Source organism: Oreochromis niloticus, linkage group LG20 (genome assembly GCF_001858045.2).
Source record: "Oreochromis niloticus isolate F11D_XX linkage group LG20, O_niloticus_UMD_NMBU, whole genome shotgun sequence".
NCBI classification, from domain to species: Eukaryota; Metazoa; Chordata; class Actinopteri; order Cichliformes; family Cichlidae; genus Oreochromis; species Oreochromis niloticus.
The window spans coordinates 19,753,579-19,777,350 of NC_031984.2; the positions used below are offsets into that span (position 1 = coordinate 19,753,579).

The 23,772-nt window shown below is 41.8% G+C and overlaps 1 protein-coding gene across 6 annotated transcripts in view; it reads left to right on the forward strand.

Moving 5' to 3' along the window:
- arhgef25a (Rho guanine nucleotide exchange factor (GEF) 25a) overlaps window positions 1–23,772 on the forward strand; it is a 60,087-nt gene that overhangs the window by 14,926 nt on the left and 21,389 nt on the right. For 2 of the 6 annotated variants that reach the window (XM_005478077.4, XM_003448241.5), the window contains exons 1-2: window positions 1,301–1,877; window positions 2,813–2,951. In XM_005478077.4, coding sequence (XP_005478134.1) covers window positions 1,782–1,877; window positions 2,813–2,951 — 235 coding nt within the window. In that variant the 5' untranslated portion in view covers window positions 1,301–1,781. Of the gene's footprint in view, window positions 1–1,300; window positions 1,878–2,812; window positions 2,952–11,147; window positions 11,895–23,772 lie in introns of those variants that run through there. The other 4 variants (XM_005478073.4, XM_005478074.4, XM_005478075.4 and 1 more) reach the window with 3 other exon arrangements.

Sequence of the window (23,772 nt, forward strand, 5' to 3'; positions counted from 1 at the left end):
TACTTTGCTTGTTCTGTTTGCACTACAATGTTGAGACACCACCCAATCAAAATGTGCCAATACTGCTACTAGCCAATCAGATAGGTTATTAATCAGTTGTTAAAAATATATTTAAAGAGCAGGGGCATTACTTTTGCAGCTTGAGAAATCCAAATAAAGGAAAACATCTATATGAAAAAAGTTTAGCTTAGCTCATGATAAGTAATCAAAACTCCGTTAGCTCGCCATGTGAGTGATTAGTTATTGCTGCTATAACAAACTGGCCAAGATACTCCTCAAAGTGTTAAGCACTGAAGCAAAACATATGTATCCTCCCAGCTGCCTACAGTTGCTGCATATCTTTGAGCCGCTTTGCAACCCACTTCCACCCTAGCTCCTCTTTGTCATACTGTGTTTGATTTATTCAGTCTGATAGAAATATCAATATCAATCATGCGCATTATTAGTGACACTTGCTCATTTCTGCATCAGTGGTTTCTCCCTGCCAAACCACCATAAATACAGTATTTCATTTGGAAATGTTATTCCTCGTTTGACAAAATGAACTCTGACCTAAATAACACTAGCTTACATGCTAGCACAGTGAACTTGATATTCTTTGTTGCAGTAATGTAAGTCAGGTTCTAAAAATTAAATATAGATCGCTAGAAGCACAGGGATTACAATACATGTGTTTTTCTTGGAGGAACACAACGACTGCTGCAGTGAAAATCTAAGAATGATAGACACTAAAGATAGAATTGCATGACATTTGAACCTGAAAGTTTGATTAAGTATGCTAGTGTTCTAAAATAAAAGTTAAGAATTTGAAAGACAGACACACCTCTTTATGACAATGTCTCTCTACTTGGTCAGCAGTGTCAAAATGTAAATAATGTTGCAAGTCTTCTGATTTTAATAGCTTAAATAATGAGTATCTAAGCAGTTGAATAAATAAAGTAAGATAAATGTGGAAATGGCGACAGTGTCTCAAATAGTTGAGCTTCGTGGACTGTGTTTTCATACCTTATTTGGGGCTGCCCCACCGCTCAAGGGTTCGCACGGTCTATGTGTCACTGCCTTGGGCTTGAGACTTGGGCAAAAATCAAGAGAGTGTGGAGTCTTACAGGAGTTCAATGAAAGATCAGATTGAGATACTTTGAGCTTAAGAAAAACTACAGGTGCTAACCAAGGAAACAAGGAAAGACAGAAGAGAAACAATGATGGAAGGGGTGAGGTTTTGGGGAGGGGGAGGTGATTTTGTATAGCCAATGAAGAACAAGAAAGGAGGATTTCAGGGAGGGTGGTGTGCTCAGCCACTGCGCTCCATTTCAGCATTCAGAAAACATTGAAGAAGGCCAACTTCACACTGTCAAACCTCATGATTTAGAAGAACCACAAAGAAGAAGACTGTGGACTTTACAAAAAACTCAGAAGGAGGCTGAAGAAGAAGAAAAATCTGTCTGTTTTTCAGGTTCCTGACAAAACAGTGCAGACTATCAGAGAAGTAAGCTGCACAGACACTTGCAGCCAGCTCACCTGTGCGTCCTGGACGTGCTGAGGCTCCTGTCCAAGTGCACGCTCCCGGACAGACACGAGCCCTCCTCCTGCTCCTCCTTGATCTATTCTTGTGCATGAGGTTTCCTGTGTGTCATGGTAGAAAGAGGTGGGCTCGGCTCCAAACTGCAGCACAGTGCACAGTGAAGGGGCAGAAAACAAGAGCACAGGACAGACACGGGACACGAAGAAGCAAAGATTGCATCAGAATCAGGTTGTAGAGTTTTTGTGTGGTGTTCAGGAGAATGAAAGCTCTGCAGAAGAATCAGGGACGCACTGACCAGATGTTAGGAGCCATGGCTGATGTGCTTACTTCCGTGGCCATGCCCAATCAACAGTGGGTGAGTTGTGACTGCTGCCCAGCTGGCTCACTTGAAATCTGTTTGGATATGTACTGTCTGTTTATATGAAAGAATAATGCCTTAAATTCAAACTGATCGCAATAGGCACACATGGAGGTGTTTTTCAGGGTTCGTAGAGCGCAACATATTCACAAACCCACATTGTACATGCCAAGTTTTTGTTGTTGTTTTTTTGTTGCTTTGTTGTTCATCGCTGTAACCTTTTCATCAACCTAAAACGATCAAGATAGAGTGGAGAGGGAGAGGAGAGAGTGAGGGGTATGGAAAGGTTGCAAGTCTCCGTTCAGTGCTTTGGAGGAATCTTGGATGTTTCAGTGGAACAGGAAGCTCGGTAGTGTTGATTAAAACATCGAACCATAAATAAAGTCATGCAGGTCTAATGCCTCATTGCAGCCCTGCAAATGTATGCTCCTCCCCCCCTTCTCTTTTTTTTTCTCTGCCTGTCCTCTCTTCTGCAGGACAAATTCTGATGTGACAGAAAGAAAAAAGAAAAAAGAAGAAGTTGGAGGGTACCACAATGACCAGTGAATTCCCTTTTGAAGCTCTGTTTCTCTTAAAAAAAATGTTTATCTTGATAGATTATTTCCTTTCCGGCAGATATAGGACATAGCCATAACAGTGAATCTAATCTCCCTCAATCCCTGGACTTAAAGACAGTTTCAAACTTCTTTCTGAGAAACGGTTCTCATCCAAGCTCTGTGGCAAAACTAGGGCCTCATTTCCGTCACATTCTTGTTCAGTGTGTAATGGAGAAAAGGATGAAAAAGATGCAGGAAACTGTGGAAAAAAAAAAAATCAGCCACTGGGATAATGTTCTGTGGTTATGTGACCATAAGTACTCTATACAATCTTGCAATCACTTCCTCCTTGAGTGCAGGGCTCCACTGCTGACAAAAGCATCTCTCTGTGTATAGCTCTCAGAAGGAGGTGAGGTAGACCTCCCATCATGCGAGGAGGAAAAGAGGCCTGTCCAGGGCCAGTGGGAGCCAGAGGGGCTGGACTGGGAGCAGCAGGCCTCTACTACAGAAAACTCAGACCAGAGTGAAAGAACAGGTAAGACCTGAAAGTGCTGCACCGAGTGACCCTAGACCTGCAGTGCTATCCAAACACTGCAGGTCTCACCAAACCAGTCAGAGCTTAGAGGCTCACCGAAACGCAAACTTCCAGACCCGGCTATGAAACGTCTCAGATTTCTGTGAAGTAACGTTTAAGAAACCTTCCTCGTGCACTCCTCAGTCTTTTTTTTAATGATATGGTTCATGTGAGCCACTAGCTACCGCCTGTGTTTTTGCTCTCAGCTCACCCTGTTCTTGAATGTTAGCCACATGCGAATCAAAACAGGCCTGGGTCCCATCTGCCATATCTGATGGTGGTCATTAGGCAGTAATAACTTCAGGAAAAGTATCAGATTGGAGTCACCTGAATGTTGGTGGTTTGCTCTTATTAAACTCCACCCTCTATATCCTCTATTAGCACTGATAACCTTAAATTGCTTTGCTGTAATGTACCATATATGAGTTCGTGAGACAGAAAAAGACTTCTTATGTGCATGCATATACACAAGCAATACTTTCCAGATGGGGCAAGAAAACATGCTCCACTGCCTGCCCTCCCCTTCTGCCCCATCACTGTTGGTTGAACTTATTTTGATTTTTCTGTGAAAGGCTTGCGTGCGTTGCCATTTTACTTGAGTGGAATGGAACAAAAGGAGCTTTGTTGCTGGATCTGGGTTTGGGTTAGAGGGAGTGTGTGTGTATATATTGGAGGTTTGGTGGTGTGTACCATGTGGCCGGACCACTAACTGTTGTGCAGTGCAGTATATGGCTTACAGAAGGGGTGTGAGTGAGGCCAGAGGAAGCTGTCAGCGATGCTTATCTGTAACGGTCTTACTCAGACAGGGAATGCTATTGAAGTCGATGCAGCCAGAAATTATTTTTGGTCGGAGCTCAGAATAGCGGAGCGAAAAAAAAAAAAATAAGTAAAGAAATGCATTATTCAGGGCCACGTAGAATGATGATGACCGAAAAGGAGATTGTTTATTTCAGCTCCAGACAAGCTCGATTGTTTTTGCACAGCCCAATTTCCTCTAGATGGAAAATTGGATGGAAAATCAATGAAACACAAGGCAAAAACATCTGAACCAAAACGCCAGACAGACTTTGTCTTAGCCCAGAGAAGGTTTGGCAACACACGTTGTCACTTATTTGAAACATTACATTTCCCTACGTGAATATAATTATACTCGGCTGTAACATGTAAATGAACAAATGTAATTTTCTCACATTGTGATTTTCGATATCACACTGAATGCTGCTTTATTTTATTTCATTAAGTTGGGGCAGCTTAAGGACCTTGTTATTTTGAGGTCTTACCGCAGTATCTTTCTACTTACCTAATATCTATTTTTGTCTGTGTCAGTTATTTTTTGCTCAGAGCTGGCAGTACAGAGCCCATGAAACCACCAAGCCTTACCTTTTTATGGCCTTGACACAAAGCCACATTCATTACTAATAATTTCCTTAAACTGCAGTTTAGCAAACTTGGTGACCTAGAAGATAAATACTAATTTTACTTAAGATAAACAGTTTTGCATTATCGTTAAAAACATCAGAAATGTTCAATCTTTATTTATCAGTCGAGAAAAATCAATCAGGTAATTCATCAACATTATCACTTTGAAAGGCTGCTATATAATTCGATTTTTATCATCAAGATTTTCCATAATTTCTGACCTTCTAAATGTAGGACAGAGGAAAGACGATAGGCCCTTGCTTTCTTCAAAGACATGGTTCGTTGGCCCATAAGGGCCATCTGTTATGTGTTAGAAACGAGATGCCTGCTAGTGGCTTCCCAGGAATCACAGGCCAGTGCCAGCATCCACAAATTCAGATTCCCCCTTTTTTTATACAATTCTTAAACATTCCTGTTTTTCTCATTGCCGTGAATCTAGTGACTTTCTGTTTTTCCCTCATTTCCCCTCGTTGTGTTTGTTTTATCACCAATTCAAAGCTATATTTGAGTTTACATTTTTTAAATTTTATTTTGAAACAAGGCAGTGTCCACAGCATTGTTCTTTTAACCCTGACCTCTGCTTCAGAGCTAGATGTTAGGATTTTGACCTGTACACCTGTCTGTCTGATGAAAAGGGGGCTTCTATAAAGTCAGCTTTACTGCTTTACTTCCCTTTATTTAACACCATAACTCTGAAACAGAAGGGAAGATTGCTTCTTATTCATACTCAAAGATCAAACCATGTAAAGCAATCATGATGTTAATGGTTTAAAGTGCAACTTGGCTGATTAACTATAATCAGATTTTCCTTTCACAGATGTATAATTCACATCTTTACTCTTGCCAGATACATAAAATTAGATAAATATTTCCTTTTTTAAAAACACTGATTTCTGATGGATAGCTATAAGTGTGTCCATGTACTCTGGGTTTTATAGTTTTGTCCTTTTTTGAGGTAAGATGCACAAAACTTCACTGAACCAGTAATACAAAGTGCTAAATTTTACCTATCAATGTTCATCATCAGTGTTGAAGAAGAGCAAGTTTTTCAATTGAATTGTGCTATCTACTGAATAACTGAAACAATGAAACACATAAGAATTCCTAATGTGTAAAACCAGAGACCAAAACAAAAGAATGGAGAGAAATTCTTTTTTTTAGAGGGATAGTCATCTTAGTTTAGCATGGTGCACCTCACTGGTTCTCAAATTAAACCATTCATATTTTTTCATAAGTTATTATCAGGAGAAATGTGCAGAAAATCCATGGTTTTGTCCATATCTGGTTTTGAGAGAGGCTGGGAGAGTGTGCCATTCAAGGAGTGCTGATCCCCAAGGACCTTGGAACTGAACTGTGTGCATATGACCTTAAATGGGCAGAGATCGAGATCAACCTGAAGCTGCATCATATTGTATAGAGCCCAGAGATATGGAAACATCTATTTCTTGAATTGAACTAAATATGTTTTGGCCACTTGGGGGCAGTGGAAAAAAATGTGAACACAGCAGTGACATACAGTATGTTTTTTTTTACAGTATTTTGGTGATTTTTAAGTGACCCCAAACTGAATAAGTGCACAAGTTGGATATATTAAAGATTTATATTTTAATATTAGGATATAGAAGTATTTCATTCAGGCTGAACTCATACTGTAGCAGAGGCACCTTTTGATATTTTTTTTCCAGCAGATAATCCCTTGGGTTTGCATTTGTTTAATTAACTTTTTATCCTTTGGGGGGCGTTTTAGATCATACTTAAGCCCTGAACTCAGTCACCAGCAGTCTCAGTGGTAGCATGCTGCTTTTAGAGCAAGGTTTACACTTCAGCTCCAAGGAGATAAAGGCAGACAGCGATGCTGTGGGTCAGGTGAAGATGTGGAAAACTCCAGCTGAAAGCTCCATAGTTTGCTGGAAAAATAAGAGCTGGATGGGAAAGGGAGTATATGTTTGTGTAAAGGCAGATCTTTTTCTGTATGCTTCTGATTGTGGTATGTGAATATTGTGAGACATGGACCTCCTGTCTGTGCAGTCTAGTGCAGAACTGCTGCCTGAGAGCAGCTCTGCTCGGTGAGGTACAACAATGGGAGGTACTGAGTGGTACTAGTGGTGAAGTGCACACACACACATGCATGTACAGACAGACAGAGGCACACCCGTCTGCCTCCCCGGTGTGTGCTAGCAGTGTGTAGTTTAGTCTAATTGGACAAAAACAGCAGCTCTCTGCAGGGCAGACGAGTTAAGAACAGGACAGTTACTTCACAACTTCTGCTCCATGACGCGACTTCAGCCAAAACAGCCCCAAAACCTCCCCCTCATAGCGGCTTGTCCAAAATGCCAGTTTCCCTTAATTGGCACTCAGAAATAGCGAGAGCTTAGAAATAGGGAGGAAAAAATAGAGAGGAAGTAAAGGAGAAAAGGGGAAGGAGAAAGAGGTATAAAAGTGAAATGCAGTGAGCATATTTTGGCAGGATTTTAGCAGAGTGATGGGGTGAAGAAAGACTAATATCAGTGGGGGGTTGGGGAACACACTGTGAATAAGCAACTGCGTATCTGCTGAACTGAGACTTGCTGTACCTATTAGCATGCATGTTTATATCACATGAATTTTCTGTATTTTGCTGTTATTTCTGTAATTTATTGCCGCACATTATGAATGTTTTTACTTCAGCAGGGCGTACAGTGTGTGCAATATATGCATCCCAAGAGTGGCACATGAAATGAGCAGGAAATGTTGTGTATGAGCTGATTTACAACACATTCATAAATCACACTTGATATTCCACTTTGAGCACACACTCTGAAATGCGGCTCACTCTCTCTTTCAGTGGAAACATAATACTCTCTTCCCTGTTTGGCTGCCTGGCTCTACATAAAAATGTCATACCCATCTATTTGCTAGTGTGCTTATCTGCAAACGAGTCCAGTCCAGCGTGAATGTAAATGTATAGATTTCATTCATTCTTACAGGTCTCTTCCTCTGAATCTGAGCAAGCATACGTGTGCAGAGGAGTCTTCTGTGTGTGTGTGTTTGCGTGTCTGTATGTGGGGAGTAGGAGAAAGAAGTGAGTGAGCAGAGAGGAGAGATAAAAGGAGAGAGATGAATGTGTGTTAATGCATGCCTCACCTCACATCCCCCCTCTACTCCCTTCAAGCCGAAGGAGGAACATTTTTTCCATATTTCTGTTAACGTTCAAAGCTTTGTGCATTGTCTGCTGGTCCGGTTTTGGTGCTCATTTATTACACTCCATTATTGCAAGAAGGACATTGCCAGTGTTAAATGTCAGGGCTGATGCACAGAAATAGATGTTAGTAAAAAAACAAAATGAAACATAGTACTCAGTATGCCAAGTACATGTCAGATCTGGTCATCTAGTGTCTAATAATAGTCCAAACATTTGTTATAATACTGTAAATGAAAACATTTTTTCCTATTTGTCGTGCTTTGCAGCGGCACCACTGAGAGTACGCCTGCAATCAACCTTACGCAACAAGTACAAAAGCACCCCCTCCCCCCCGCTGTGGGACTTGTAGACTCATAATCTGGCAGCTTCTAGCTTAAGAGCATATTAAAAGATTCTCTCATATTCATTAAGTTTGAATGTGTCTCCAGAGCGGTGTATTTCGTCTTTGCTCTATAGCTGTTTTTTGGTTAATTGATAGTGCAGGCAGTATTTGTTCAGTTTGTAACACAGTTTGCTCTCGTCCTTCTTTGCCGTCTTTGTTTTATCTTGTTTCTCTTAAGCCTTCAGTTCTGCTGTCAAATCGACTGTTTCTCAACCCATTTTGAGTTGTGCTCCTTCGCTCACATGGTGTTTGGCAGCCATATCAGCATCAGACAAATGGAGACGTTCAGCAGTGCCTTTCAAGAATCCTCTAGTGAATTGCCCTTTCAATCACAGTTGCTTAAAACATCCATTATAAGCAAAGAAACCGAGAGAGGGAGGAAGGCTGTGATGGGGAGAGAGAAAGGAAAGCTGTGACCTGTCTGTATCTTTACAGATATGTGGTGAACCGCTGTGCTGCCTGAGTCTGGGAATTGATAATGCATAAGTCTGTCTCCAGTCCAGAATTTTATTTTCTATCTGCTTTAGATCCGTCTTCATGTACAGCGTGCTGAAATGCTGCATAGGCTAATGCACTGGTTTGTAGTACTCTGTTTGTATGGCTAATGGGTGAGGCAGCCAAGCTTCTCTGTTTACTCGACAGAAACATCCTGACAGGAGTGTGCCACCACCCTGCCACTGGAGAGAAAGATGATGGAGACACAGTTCTGCCAGCTGTTGAAGTGCCTGACGGTGCACCTCGGTGATGCATGCACTTGTATGCGCCTGCATGGTGGTTCAGTGCCAGCTGATACTCAGCCTTCTCTTGTTTCCATTGATGCCCAAGAGAGGAAGCTGAGTGGGTGCTGTGATGCTGCCTGTCTTTGTTGCGGTAATCAGGTGGTGATTTCCACACAGTTGGACTGTAGCCTGTGAAAGGATGTGCCCAGGAAAATTGAGATGGGCTCGCACGCTGAGTCATATGCTTAGCAGCTTCAGGCCTGAGAAAGGCTGTTTGTTGATCAAATAGTAATTGTGCCTCAAAATATGTGGCATGTCTTGAAACAAGTTTTATTTTCTTTCCCGCGCTGGTTATATCTCGAGTTGGATGCACTTGCTTTACTTACTGAGATTTCAACAGCCTCTAGTTTCACATGCATGGATAATGAGCCATAGTCCAGATGTTAATTGACTTTAATGTGCTTTGATGTAAAGTACACATCTAAATATCGCATGCTTTGTGTACGGCGCTTTGTTAGTAATTACCCATACTCTGTAGCTTTCAGGTTGATCAGATTGACTTAGAAAGAAAGGGAAACAATTCTACAGTGTTCCTCCTTTAATATGCACACTCACGGCTAGTGCTACACACAAATGCCCAAATGTGCTCCATGCTCGATCCGATTTAGTCACAGACACACATTTACCCAAAGACACATTTGCTCGTGCTGTATCGCACAAAGATGTTGGTCAAAGATTGCAGCTGCTGCTGAAGATTTCTGGGTAAAAGCACTGCTGAGTGAAACTAAAAATTCTAAAAATGTCACTCATCAGGTGTATTAGTTTGATCAGTGTACTTTAATTAGCATATTTTATTATCCTAGTTGATCCCTTTGGTGATTAAGTCTAAATATACTCATTTGCCACTTTATTGGGTCTAAGCTGTAGGTCTCATACTACGTTGGACTCACTTTTTTCTTCAGAATTGCCTTAAGTCTTCGTATCATAGATTCAAAAAGTTAGCATTCTTCTGATTTGTCAGCTGCACATTCAAGATGTAAATCATTGTATCCATCCAGAAACTAGTTTGAGATGATCTGAGCTTTGTGACGTGACACGTTATCCTGCTGGATGCAGCCACAGTCATGGTCATTATCATCAGCAATATTGATGTAGGCTGTGGCTTCTAAATGATGTTCAGTTGGTACTAAGGGGAACAAAGTATGACAAAAAAACCCATCCCCCACAGCATCACACCACCTCCAGTAGCCTGAACCATTGATACAAAGCAGTATCCAGAGCAGTGCTTTCATGTTGTGCATGCCAGATTTTGTCTCCTACCATCTGAATGTTGCAGGAAAATTTGAGACTCATCAGGCCAGATACCAGTTTTCCAATCTTCTGTTGTGCAATTTTGGCAAGCCAGTCTGAATTGTAGCCTCAGTTTTGTGCTCTTGGCTGTCAGGACTGGCCCTCTGTGTGGTCCTCTGCTGCTCTTCTGTATTTACTGTTGCCGTTCTATTAGCTTGAAGCAGTCTGGCCATTCTCCTCTGACCTCTGGCTTCGAACGCATTATGGCCCAGAGAACTGCTGCTCACTTTTTCTTTTTTGGGCGATTCTCTTTAAACACTCGAGATGGTTATAAACAAACATCCCAGCAGATCAGCCGTTTCAGAAATACTCAGGCCAGCCTGTCTAAGTATTTCTGATGCTAAGTTTGAACCTCAGGACGTTATCTTGATCACGTCTACATGCCTAAATACACTGAGCTGCTGCCATTTGATTGGCTGATTAGATATTTGAGGTTGAACAGGTATACCTAACAAAGTGGGTGTGTATCACAAGATGAAGTTACACTATATGGTGATAACATGGTTTACACTATATTACAATGCAAAGCCCAAATCCCTTACGGTGGGCATGCAGTATAGTACAACTTTGTCGCTGATACAAAACTGCTCTTTAGTCCATGAGCTTCTTTGGTTAGACTGTCCCACTGTGTACTTCAGGACAGGAAATTATCAGCCCAAATGATTGATGGTACACACACAAGCGCGCGCGCACACACACCAAGAATGCCAACATTGTGAAATATGAGACCGCCTTTTCCCTCCATGGAAACACACTTTGCGAGCTCTGTGATCATAAATGAGCACAGAAGTCAATATTGGAGCTGTCCCAGCCAGAAAAGCCCACTCTAAGCCACAAGCCCACAAAGAAACATTCCTAAACTGTCAGAAAGAGTCTGATACTGGCTGGACAATGCATGACACCTTCAGCATAATAAGCCATTCTGCTGTAAATAGCACTGTATATCACTGCAGACCTGGGTGTTACTAGTTCAACAGCCAGCTCTGAGCAGACACAAGAGAGCGTGTCATTTCATCTGATCTCGGAGTTGGCTATGTGAGAGCCCCTTTAAGCATTACTTATGCTAAAATGAGACTCAACCATGTAGAAAAGAGGATAACAGACAAGATGGGGGGCAGCAGACGAGAGAGGAAACAGAAGGGAGCAGAGGAAAAAAACAGCTGAGAGGAGGGAAGAGAGAAAACTATGGGAGTGGGAAAGCTATCCTGGAATAGCCAGCTACAGACTCCACCCTTCTCACCCCTCCCCTTACTCTCTCTCTTTCCCTTGCTATCGCTCCCCCCCCCTCTCTCTCTCTGAAGCAGTCTCCCAGTGTGTCATTTGACCAGGCAGTTCACAGAGGCGAGAGCTCAGCACCAAAAAGAAAGCAGAGGGAAAAAAGAGAGACAGAGACAGAAGGAGCACGTTCAGCGTAACGATAAGCTTGCTGGAATGTTTCTCTCACTGTTTATCACCAGATGCAAAGCCCTGTGAGTGCGGATTTCTTTTTGGCTTACTGCTTTTGGGGACTCTTACACTTGGTTTCTTGGATATGGGTTTTAACTCTGCGTGCAGTCAGCTGAAGAGGAGGATCAACTGACACCTTTTTGGGGGATTTACACTTTTTGAGGAGTAAACCTCTACTTGTGTGAGGGTGACGGAGAGAGACCAAGAAAAGAGAAGGAAAGGAGAGACAGAAATAGGGAGAGAGAGATAGAGAGAGAAAGAGTGCCCGGGCCATGCCCACCTCAGCTCATGGTTCAACAGCATGAAAGGGGGCCACCATCACCATCGCCACCACCGAGGCTGTGGCTGCCAACACTTGTTCCGTAAAGTCCTGGCCAAGTGTGGCTGCTGCTATGCACGAGTCAGAGGTCAGTGTCACACACAAATGCACATACATACAGAACGCCTAAAGAAATTTGATCTTTAATAAGATTATCTGACTTTCCTGGCTTCGAGGTTGGAATTGTGCTTTAAAAACTGCTTTTCTGATCCCGTTTGTTGTGTATGTGCACGCGTGTGTGTGTGTGTGTGCAGTTTCTCTTGATCATGCCCCTGCTCCTCATCTCCTTCTCCAATACATTATCTTAGATGTCCACCCATGTCTCTCTTATCTCGTCTCCCTTTTCTGCGAGCATATGTGAACTGTTTAAATGTAAGCCTCAGCCCTCTGCCCTGATCCCTGCACCTCCAGCTAAAGCAACAGATGTATGTACACATGTACACACAGACACACACACACAGATACACACACACACACACACACACACACACACACACACACACACACACACACACACACTTCAGAGCAAGTGAAAAAAGTTCTACAGAGGACAGCACAGTGAGGAACCGGAAGGAGGACATGGATCATGCATTCTTCCAGTAAGGATAGAGAAGGAAGAAAGAAGGGGAAAGAGCCTGCGTGTGATTTGGAAGGTGACTGTCCTCATCATGACGAGTTCATGTCACTCAGTTATGTGCGGCACGTGGATGGATGAATCACGCGGGGGGGTCGGGGTTAGGGGTGGCTGTGCTACGCTGAAACATTCCTCGACCCAAAACAGTGGGGAGCAGAAGAAAACGGCAACAATCCCCAGCAGCACCCCTGTCATTGTCTTCCCCTCCGACACCGCCGTTTGCAGTAATGACGTGCAACATAAATAGCAGCGGTCCATCAGAGTAGTGTGGTTGAGTTAAAGCAGCAGGTGGCATGATATGTAATAACAACAAAGTCAGATGAGCACGCACAGTCGTCCATAGGCAGCTGTGGCTGTTTGTAGTTTATACAAAACTCAGGACTCGGTGTAACCTTGAGCTTAGAGCAGGAAATAAAAATCTGTCTTAACGTTCCTACCTCTGTTGGTCAGTTTCTTCTCTGTTCGTGTTGCCATCTTGTACACATGCATGACCTCTGCCACTGTGGCTCCAAGGCAAAGTTAAAACAACAGTGGTGTCTAATAGCAGTGTATGATTCCATGCTGTGGTGGCACGCTGTGCGTTTGTTCCCTTTTACAAGCGTACATCAAAGGTGTAAACAGTGGACATACCCTTTGAAGTTCAGTACTTAGCGGGGGGGCTTTCATAAAGCATTGTTGAATGCATACCTTAGATTCCTTCAGTTTAATCTCTTATGTAATAGATATTCTCCTTTTCCATCGCCTGCAGCTCCCTTCTGCATCTCTACCATGTTATCATAGCAAATACACACACACTTAGATCAAAATATATAAACATGTGGGGGACTGGAGGAATGAAACATTTCAGGCTATTAAAAGAACTCTCAATAAACCTATAGCAAGAAGATTTTCCTTAAATGTATCTTAGTGTATTGTATTTAAATTTTTATTTTGCAAGCTGAACAAGAGAAATATGAGCACTCTATCCTGTCAGTAAAAGCCATGTGTGCTCTATAAAACCTCCTCACAGAAGAAAGCACATTTTTCATGTTGCGGCTGGCTTTTGTGCTCACATACTGTACTGCTCTCTCCATTTATCTGCACAACAGTTTCTGTGATTAAAACATGGGGTCCAGGGTCAGTTGTAGACTTTTATATTATTGAAATACTGTTTCTCTCTCTCTCTGTCTATTAAAAACCCCCCTGATATTATTCAGTTCTTTCCTTTCTTTATAATTTTATCTCATACATTTGTGAGATATCACATATCTGACTTCAAGCTTCCAACTAATTTGCTGAGTCTTTCCCATTGTTTTTACTATGGCGTCTACAGGACAAATACTGAATAATGCAGACTTTTTTCTGTTCTTCTCCCAAGACATTGTTGTTTCAGGTGAGGCATGTCACTGTATCAATTACCATCTATTTGTCTAAAGTATTTTCTTTTGCAAAAAACAGGCCAAAGTGGTGCCTGCACTGTCTTAGCTGAGATAATCAGAGCTGCAGCTTGCTATTAGCTCCCACATCCCTAACTCTGATATCAATAGCAACCAAAGAATTTCCTCCTTATTGTCATTTTTTAAAATCATGACAGGCCGTCTTTGCTCTATTGTCTTGGACATAACTGTTTACGATGCATTTCCATCATTCATTGATTCCAAATAAAAAATAGCCTGATGACTGACTTAATAGGAAATTATCGTGTGCGGTGTGATTCATTCCCCTACTTAGGCGTAATGGCGCTTACTTGCAAGCCGGGTGATCACATGCACTACGCTATTATGTCACACCATATGTGTTGGTGGATGCCTATCGGTTAGACCAGCATACTCACACTTGACTTTTCAATGGGTAAGCTAAAATAAGTTCAGCTGCTCACAGACTGAATGAGTCACACAGGACAGTCTTCAATTCTGCTTCTGACCCGTTTGCTTGTATGCAGAAAGGGACTGCAGCTGAATCAATGTGGCATCATGCTGGCTACCCTGCCGGACTTTTTTCACATCTTAATCGATATCCAGTGACACGAGTGCAGGGGCAGCAGAGTCCTTATTAAGTTAAGAATGTGTGAATGGGTGTTATTTGCACTGTGTGTGGATTTGTGTTTATCGCAATACCGACGAGCGCTAGAAGGTAGGAAGAGTTGGAGGAAATGTATGACAGAAGAGCCGGGATTATTGATCTGGGCACTACTCATTGAGATGGAGAGGGCAGGAAGATGGACAGGTGGGGAGATGGGTTTAATGAAAGAGAAAGGCATGTATCATTTTAGCTCTGATATCAGCGGTAGTCTGCACAGCGCATTAGCAGATTGGCTGCCAGAGGGCCATTAGTGGGGCCTGCTTCCCAGCAAAGACTGTTGACAAACCATTTGAAAACAGATGGTATGCTTTGTCTTATGTTGTCCACGGTGAGCTGAATTCACAGCCCAGAGGGCATAAAAGCAGGTAACGTAATGATTTATCAAATGATTTATCTGAACAGAGAGTTTGAGTTTGGGAAAATATTTTGTAATATGTAAAGGAGAGGTGGAATGGACAAGTGGACAAGCACTGACAAGGCCCTGACAGCAAACGTCTGTTCACGCCTTTTTGAGCGAACTTTCAAATCTTGCAATCAGAGGAAGGAATTCACATGCTGTAAAGACTACTGATGATGAAACCATCAATGTTCTCCTCACACAGACACACAGACACACACACACACACACACACACACACACGCACACACACGCAAAACCCCGTTCAGCTATCTTAGTGAGGACTTTCATTGACATAATGGATTCCCTAGCCCCTTACCCTAAACCTAACCATAACCTAATTGTAACCCTGACACTAAAACCACATTTTGAGCCTCAAAAAGGCCTTTAAACTTGTGAGGACTGGTGAGTGTGTCCTCACAAGTGACTGTTGGTTCTCACAAGTATAGTAGAATGCAGATTTCGGTCCTCAGAAAGATAGCTAGACAGGAACACACACACACACACACACGCACACACACACACTGATAATGTTAGGAATTACACCCATGCAATTTGAGCTAACACGTCTTATCTTTTCTGTGGCACAGCCTCCCACACATCTAATGCTATTTGGGATGCACCCTGAAGTAAATCTAGCACACATACGTGCAGGCTGTCAGACAGTAAACAAAACAAAGATAAGGACGGAGCAGAGTTAAGATCACACTTAAAGGTAGAAACTGTAATAGGCAGACCATATGGGAAAGAGTACTTTTTGGAATATCCACCTCTTCGGATTTTTAGTGGAATCAGTTTTAGGTCAAGCTACAGTGCACACTGTATTTGTCTTTTTAACCAAACTGTGTTTTTTAAAAGCTGTCTGGAGTCAAAAGATTTCTGAAAAGGCTTCCAGTTTGATTTAGCATTTTATGAATAACTCTGAAAGAGTTTTAAGAAATCCATAATAGATTTTCTGGAAATCATCTGAGCTATTAAATGCATGCAAATAAGTTAATTACAGTTTTTGCATGTATTTTCAAGTGCACTCTCGAATAAACTGCAAATGTAGACCTAAATCATATATATATTCTTCCTTATAAAAGGCCTTTATGTGGAAAAAAAACAGAAGAATAAAAATGAAGGGTTTGGGTTTTAGCTTGAAAAAAAACTTATTATCTGAGTCTCCTTTCGCTCTCCATATTTTATTTTACACACATTTATAAATGTCTCAGTTATTCAGTGTTTTCTCTTTCAGTGGTGTCTTTTTCATTAACATATTCCTCACCTGCTTTGTTCGACAACTGAGGCAGCAAGCAGCTTTACCTGTGTGTGAGAGGGTAAAGATCACGTGGCAGCAGTCAGGTTACGGCAACAACAACAGCAATAATAATACTGTTTCCATCTGTGGATCTGTCTGTGTCTCCATAAGCATGTTTGCCTTTCTGCTGCCGTCACTTATCTCTTTGTATTTCTCTTCTTTAATGTTCCTCCAAAGAAGGAAAAGGGTCTGCGTTGTCTTGCATATGCATCTATATGTGTTCCCTTTGCATCTGAGAGCGTGTCTATTTGTGAGTGTTGGGGGCTGGTGTTGACTCATGCATGCAGTGTGTTAGGACAAGAATCCCCCACAGCAATGACACATACGCTCGCACACACAGACACACACACACACACATATATTTACATGGTTGAACGGCAAAGACAGGGCGAACGAAACCAAAGACAATCATTAAAAAAAGCGAAAACACACCCCAAAACATACACTTATATATGTGTAAGTTTAAATTAGTTTCAAACTGAAAAAATGATTAGCATCAAAGGCCTTTGGGGCAAACATGCATCATCTGTATCGCTGCCACAGTTCTGCATTCAGCCGTAGTAAACAGTTGCTGTGCGTTCAAGCCATCGAGAAAATAAGAAGCAAAAACTCACAATAATCTCACACGACAGGCAGCGATTTGAATTTAGCTGCTCCACAATGTTCGGCATCAACACGCAGCTCGTAAAATAAAATAAATCACCGAACATTTATTTTTGTCCCTTCACAGATTAGTCAGAGTGCATGATGTGCTACAGACCCCGAGGTGGTTGGGTTCAGTGTCTTGCCCAAGGACACGTGCTTGCACATTTCATCAGTTTGGTCGCTTTCAGACAAGAACTTGATCCCCACAGCTAACCTGTGACCCCGCAATGTACGAATACATTTTGATACCAAGTTGAGAGTGCTTTTGACAGAAAGCAGCACTGCTGGCAAATGCGTTGGGGGGGGGGAGACGGGTATTGCTGTGAGCGAACCAATGTGTCTTTTTATGTCTCAGCTAGAGAAACTTCGTTGTCATTAGCTTATAAGGCAGACTTCAGACATTATGGAAAAAGCAACAAAAATAGCTGAAATTGAAGGTATGCTGGACTGCCGTGGCTCAGCTCTGTGTTCAGCACTCTGAGATATTTTTAAACTTTGCACCCCAGCCCACCCTCCACCTCGTCATCTCTTCTTGCCCTCCCACCAAACCCCCAGCCTCCTTCCCAGCCGATCTCCACCATATTGTTTCTCTCTTGCACATGCAAAAGCGAAGACTACCAAGTTCCCCAGCTGGATGAAGAAATCAGCCGGCCTGAATTTGGGCTGAATGTTGCATGATCTGCTGGCTTGGAATGCGAAGACCAAGTGGAGCTTTAAGATCACTCCTGGGGCGTTCTCATTTTCTCTCTCCTCCTGCTTCTCTTCTTCATTTCTCTCCTCTCCCCCAACTCCCTCTCTTTATTAATTATTTTATTATCTATGCCCTCTCTCCTTTAAAACAAACACACATTTATATATGTATAATATATTTTCACCATGTCCCTTTCTTTCACAGTTCATTGTCATTTCCTTTTTGCTCTACTAAACTGCCTTGCCCTGACATATTTGCAAGGCTCCCACAGTCTTTCCTTCCCTTTTTTCTCTTCCTTAGGACTCTGTTTGTAAATGTGCAGAGGAGAAGAATGAGGGAACAAATTATGAAACACAGGAGTGCATTCCATACCTTGTTTAGAAAGAATTCTCCAACAGCGCAGAGGGGGAGAGGAGCGACTTCCCCCTGTGATTCTACCCCCACTTTCAGTCCATATGGCTCTTTTTATACCTGCCTTCTTTCGGGGGGGTGGCTATAATGTTTGCTCTTGCTTTTCTAATACTCAGCTCTTGCTTTCATGGAGTTTTACTCCTTCTTTTTTGGGATCTATCAAAACAGCAGCCGCACTATAAAGAGTTGTGAGCGGTGTGAAAAAAGTTTCAACCTTCGACTCTGTGCATCTTTTCATTTGGCGAGATTGGAACATGCTTGCTGTAAGTCTTAGCAGCAGGTTGACTGCAATGATTGCTGGAGTGTCCCCTCTGGCTGTCAGAGTGGAGAGATTTTTTTTAAAATTTTGGCTGCTCTGTTCTGCAGTTCTCTCCAGAGAATACTTAACAGAGGCCTCAGTGAGAAACTTTCCAAAACAGTGCACAAGGCAAAGCAAACAATGGGAAGTGACAATACGGAGAGCAATGTGGTTTTGTGCTGAAGAAGCTTGCTTGAGCTTTGACTGCAGCGCACAGGAGCTGAGCATGTTACTTACCTTGTGTTTAATCAGATTTACTGTTGGAACTGTGGCTAAGTTCCTCGCGGCCTGGGCTTATAGAGCATTACTGTTTGGTTCACTTCTAACCTAAATTTTCCATCATGTTTGTCTCTGCACCTCACTAGAGGATAGTTGTGCGAGTTCATGATTTATCAGTTGCACAAGACGCTCTGGGGTATCTTAAAGGGACAGTTCACACCAAAATTTAATATAAATGTTTTCTTTTGCCCGTTTTGGCGTCAGTTGACCAGTTACAAGTGTTGGTTGTAGCGATGTCTGTCATCTGTTCAGTATAATGGAAATTATGGTTTCATAAGTTTAAAAAACTGTCTTGCTTAGTCAATAAAAAATGCACAAACATTATTTTGAGCACTCTGATGGCTGCTACTTTTTACTGAATCATACCTGGGCCATGTCCCTCTGCACAAAGAGGATTGTGTTTGTGACAATGGGACAAGATGTGATTATTGCTGTGATGTTAGCTAGCTGCACACTTTGCAGTTTGGAAAAAGGAAAAATTGTTTCTATATCAAAGCGCTCACAGCAGGGTTGGTGCATTTTATTGTGCTGAATTGCTGCTGATTTTTTTCCAAATAATTATTTGTCACTTTAATTTAATTCCATTATAGCTGACAGCAGGCAGTTATGTCAAAACAAGTTTACATCAAAACAATCTGGATGCATGAATAATTCGACAGAATGTAGAAATTATTCATTCAATTTAGAGGTGAACTGTCTCTTTAAGTATTTGTAAATCCCAATGAATTCTGGGCAAAATAGAGTTCTTTTCAAACTAATAAACAAACTTGTATGTTTTTACTGCGAAATCCACAGCTAAGAAAAGCAAAAGATACAAGCAAATACTTCCATACAGTTTTTGCATTGTTAAATAAGCTTTCCCCCACGTTTCTGCCTTCTACACTGGACTGGAGAAGACAGCAAACCAAAAATTGACCCGTTTCCTTCTTATCGGCCAGTGACACACTGATTGTCAGTCAGGCACCATTGATTGTTACTATAGACACAGCTTTCTGTTCATAGCCTGCAGCTAATACTTAAGGATTAAAGCTGCATTGGTGGACTCAAGAGAAAAACAATTTAAAAACATGTAAAAACATCCTAATGTGTATATAATAACCCCCCAAATCTTTAGAATAAGTTTTTATTTATGTGCAAAATTCACATTGTAGCAGCCAAACTAAGACTACTGTAGCTGTTACTTTATAAATGCCAAATTTAGAAACATTTGAGTGACTTTAAAGATTTGCTTTTGCCGTAACAATCTAATTACACCAGCTAATAGTTTACATTTTGGCAGTACACTCAACACTTGCACATTTTCTATTGCTTTACTTAATATTAATTATTCAGTTTCGTTAACCTATAGGAAAACTGTCCAACTGATGGATTTGGCACAGGGATTACAGGTGGAACTGTGCCTCGGGTCGCCCTCAAACACTCAAATGGATTTTGCGTATTCATAAGATGCCCTCTTAACAGCCATATGGAGAGCTCTTGCTCAAAATGCAGGATCTGATCGAAAAGAGACAAAAGCTGACAGCTGCAGATGGTTTTCTTGAATTCGGAATAAGGTTTTCAAAAGCATCCTTTGTGCGTGTGGCATTGTCTTACTAATAAGCATAAGCCAGGGAAACATTTGCTGGGTTGTCACTGTATGAATATTGATGCAAATCTACAGTAATTATTGCGCTTTGTGTATATGTGTGTGTGCACGTGCAAGCGTGTGTGTGTCACAGACAGGTATATGTTCACAAGTGTATTGCTATGTACAACATGACTGAGTGCGTGCGCCCACATGTGTAGGTTGATTTCTTGCTGATGGCTAATCTTTTGTGCGGCTGTCCCTCACTCGCTCTCCTTCTGGGTTTAGTTGCTATGGCAATAAGAGTGGGGAGAGGTGGAGAGCTATGGAAAGGAATGAGAATATGTGTCTGGAAAGCACATCAAGTCTGACTGAGAATCACTATGCCAGCACATCTTTAGGTCTCGAGGTCGGAACTGTGCGCCCCATTAGAATGAAAGCTGAGATATTTGTTTTTGCACACAAACCTCGTATGCTTGCTCCAAATACACAACATGTTCTGAACGCTTGGATGCTCAGGATATAATTTTATGAGAGAGCATATCTGAAACAAGAGAAGTTAAACAGTTTTGTGTCAAATCAACAATTCACATTGTTGGCTCAGTTTGTCATAAAGCCGTCATGGCTACTTGCAGTGCAGAGCACTGACCTTGTGCACAGCCAGTGACAAACAGCAAGAGCACAGTACTGGAGCTGTCAGGCAGACTGGGGCCAAGAGGAGAGGCTCCACATACCCGCGACCCAGCGTGCATCGCAGCTCTGTCTCCAGCTCTCCTTGGAGGCCTCCTGACTGGCACTGCCATATGAAATCACAATCGCTTTTAATTTGCTCTTTGTTTTCGGCCACCTCAGGCTTAATGGCAGCCTTGTTTACCCTCAAACGCAAGTGCCAGCCATTTGTTCTCTGACTTTTTTTTTTAGAGTGAGTGTGTGTCTGTGAATGCATGTGTGTGACTAGATAATCATAGTGATGACCGACAGTACCCAGGGTGTGTGCTTCCTACTGCTAAAAAGGGTAAAAAGTAGGGATGCACCGATACCGATACTGGTATCGGGTATCGGGGCCGATACTGTAAAATGTGTGCGTACTCGTACTCGTAAAAGTTAACCGATACCATGAACCGATACTAATGTAGCCCGAATTTGGGAGTAGATACTCATAATTCCCATGGACTTGAACGCCATGGTAACATAAGGTGTTCACAGTTATGTGATGTAACTGTACCCTGAATTTAATTTGCCCTGTAATATGTCACAAGGTAAATACAGGTAATTAGAGCAATCAAACTGTTATGTTAATCATAAAGTATTATTTTATGGTATGTAACTCTGAAGGGAGTTAAAATATTGTTCAGAGTTCTAATTTTCTGGAGGCCCGTGAAGGTAGCATAAAACGGGACCTGTGTATCTGTTGCAATGGAGGAGGAGAAGAGAACGGCATGGAGAGATGCACGAGGTTAGCTGAACCAAAGTGAGAGACTCGGCTAGTTTTACTGAGGTTAACTAGCACAAAAGAGTGTGTAACTAGAAAGCTAACCGTGTGGGAGCTTCGCAACAGAGTGTGGGTGAAGTGACTTTTTGTTTCAACGGTCGCACCACCGTGGAAAACTGTGTTTCCAGCTACGATCGCCGAGGCTAAAGGCTAGCCCGGACTGCTTGGCTGCACCACGGAGGCAGCCGCTATGGACTGTCGGAGAGCTGGACAGTGACTGGCTAACGTGCTGTAGCAGAGACAGCATCGGGTCCGCAGGGAGTGGATTTAGTGTGGGACTGGTGAATGGCGACCTACCGAGCAACGGAACTGTAAGTCAGACTTTTGTGCTCTTACTGGGGAGAAGAGGATTTTTCTCCATCGTCCAGCGTGAGCAGCAAACAGGCCTGCAACAAGTGTGAATGTGAGTGTGTGTGGGGCCCATGTGTGAATATTGTATGTTTAGTGGAGTTATATAACGTGTTTTGGAGTGTATATTAGTGAGTCACTTACCAAAAGGTGATAACATAAGTTGGGTTGTTTAATATAATTTGAAAGGGAATTATTTCATTTATACAGTGTATTTCATTTGGTTAAGGAATTGGAATATCATTTGAGTTTAAAAAAGGGATGTGTTGTACAGTATTTGTCTCTGCCCTTACGTTCAGTAAACGTTTCGTTTGTGTTAAAGAGTTGTCTGGGGTCGTTTCTTTACTACTGGTTAAGTTTAACTTGTGTGTGGTAGAAGTATCGGATTTTGTACTCGGTATCGGCAAGTACTCAGATCCAAGTATCGGTATCGGATCGGTTTGAAAAAATTGGTATCGTTGCATCCCTAGTAAAAAGAGTAGTGCTGATCATCACTGTGATTATCCGGGTGCACATGCACACACACACACGCACACTGGCACAAGATATACACACAGTTGCACACACACTAAATCAGAGTGCCATGCAGCGCCTGCAAGGTCATTTAAGTATGTTTCCAACCCTCATTTTCCCAAAATGCCTCAAAGCATTTTTCAGTGGACCTCATGTAAAGACTGAACAATCTTATGGTTACTTTGGGAGCATGAGCAGTTGATATATATCCACCTACAGGAAAACATCCATCTCACAGTTTTTTTTAGTTCTTGTTTTGGGAAAAGAAAATTGCATCTGTGACATTTTCAGCTGCTGCATTCTTCTATTCAACAGAAACAAACAGTTCCTCTTCATTTCTCCATTATTTTTGTAAGAACAAATTGGCAGATTGAGATTGATAATATAAAATATAAGCAATAAACTGACAGTTAAAATTTGGTCCAGCTTTAACAGCTACAGGGTTAAAGTAATGGAAAAATAAATGTAGCACTAAATATAGTCACATATAATTACTGATAGATTGCATACAAATAATACAAAAAAATAAAAGCATAATGAGTAATTTTACTTTTGGGGTTCCACTGCTACTTTACTAAAGCAAAATAGGCAGTTCTTGCCTTGATCTTCAGCCTCTGGGTCATGTATTGTACATATAACGTGCACAGGATCATTCATGATAAACAAAGAATGTCTGTTTAAATATTTTCTTCTTCTCTGTCAGATCTCAATCTCATATCTGCTTCTTCTGTAGAAACCCCCCCCTGAAAACAAAGTACCGTAGTAATTAGAGACAATTACTTTGACAGTGTATCTATTTAAGGGAAAAAACATGTCTGAACACCCTTAACTAGAGTTGGCTATTGTTTGAGATGCAAAGTAAGGGGAAAATATTGAGAAGCTTATCACGTGTCAAGCTGACAAGGATTTATTTGGTCCATCTCACAACTGTAACTGATCATAAGAAGAAAAAATAGGGAAAAGGTTACAGCTGTCAATAGTTTGGCATCATTCAGATACAAACCTACGGAGGTGGGGTGTTCATGTGTGTGAAAGATGTGCTCTACAAGAACTGAAATACTGAAAGTATTTATGTGAATTTATAAGATCCGAATCCATTTTTTCTCTTTTTCTGCCTTCAAATTGAAGCTGTGCACTTTGAAAAGCAACATTTATAGCACATTTAGCAGAGGGGATTAGACTTTATTAGTGCTTTTTACTTATGCTACGGTCACACCAGGGGAGCCAGAGGGTGGAGACCAAAATTACTGCAACCATTTACAATAAACTTGTGATCTCCTTGACTTCTAAGACAGTCAGTGATCTTCAAGGGGACTTTGGTGCATCAATTTGG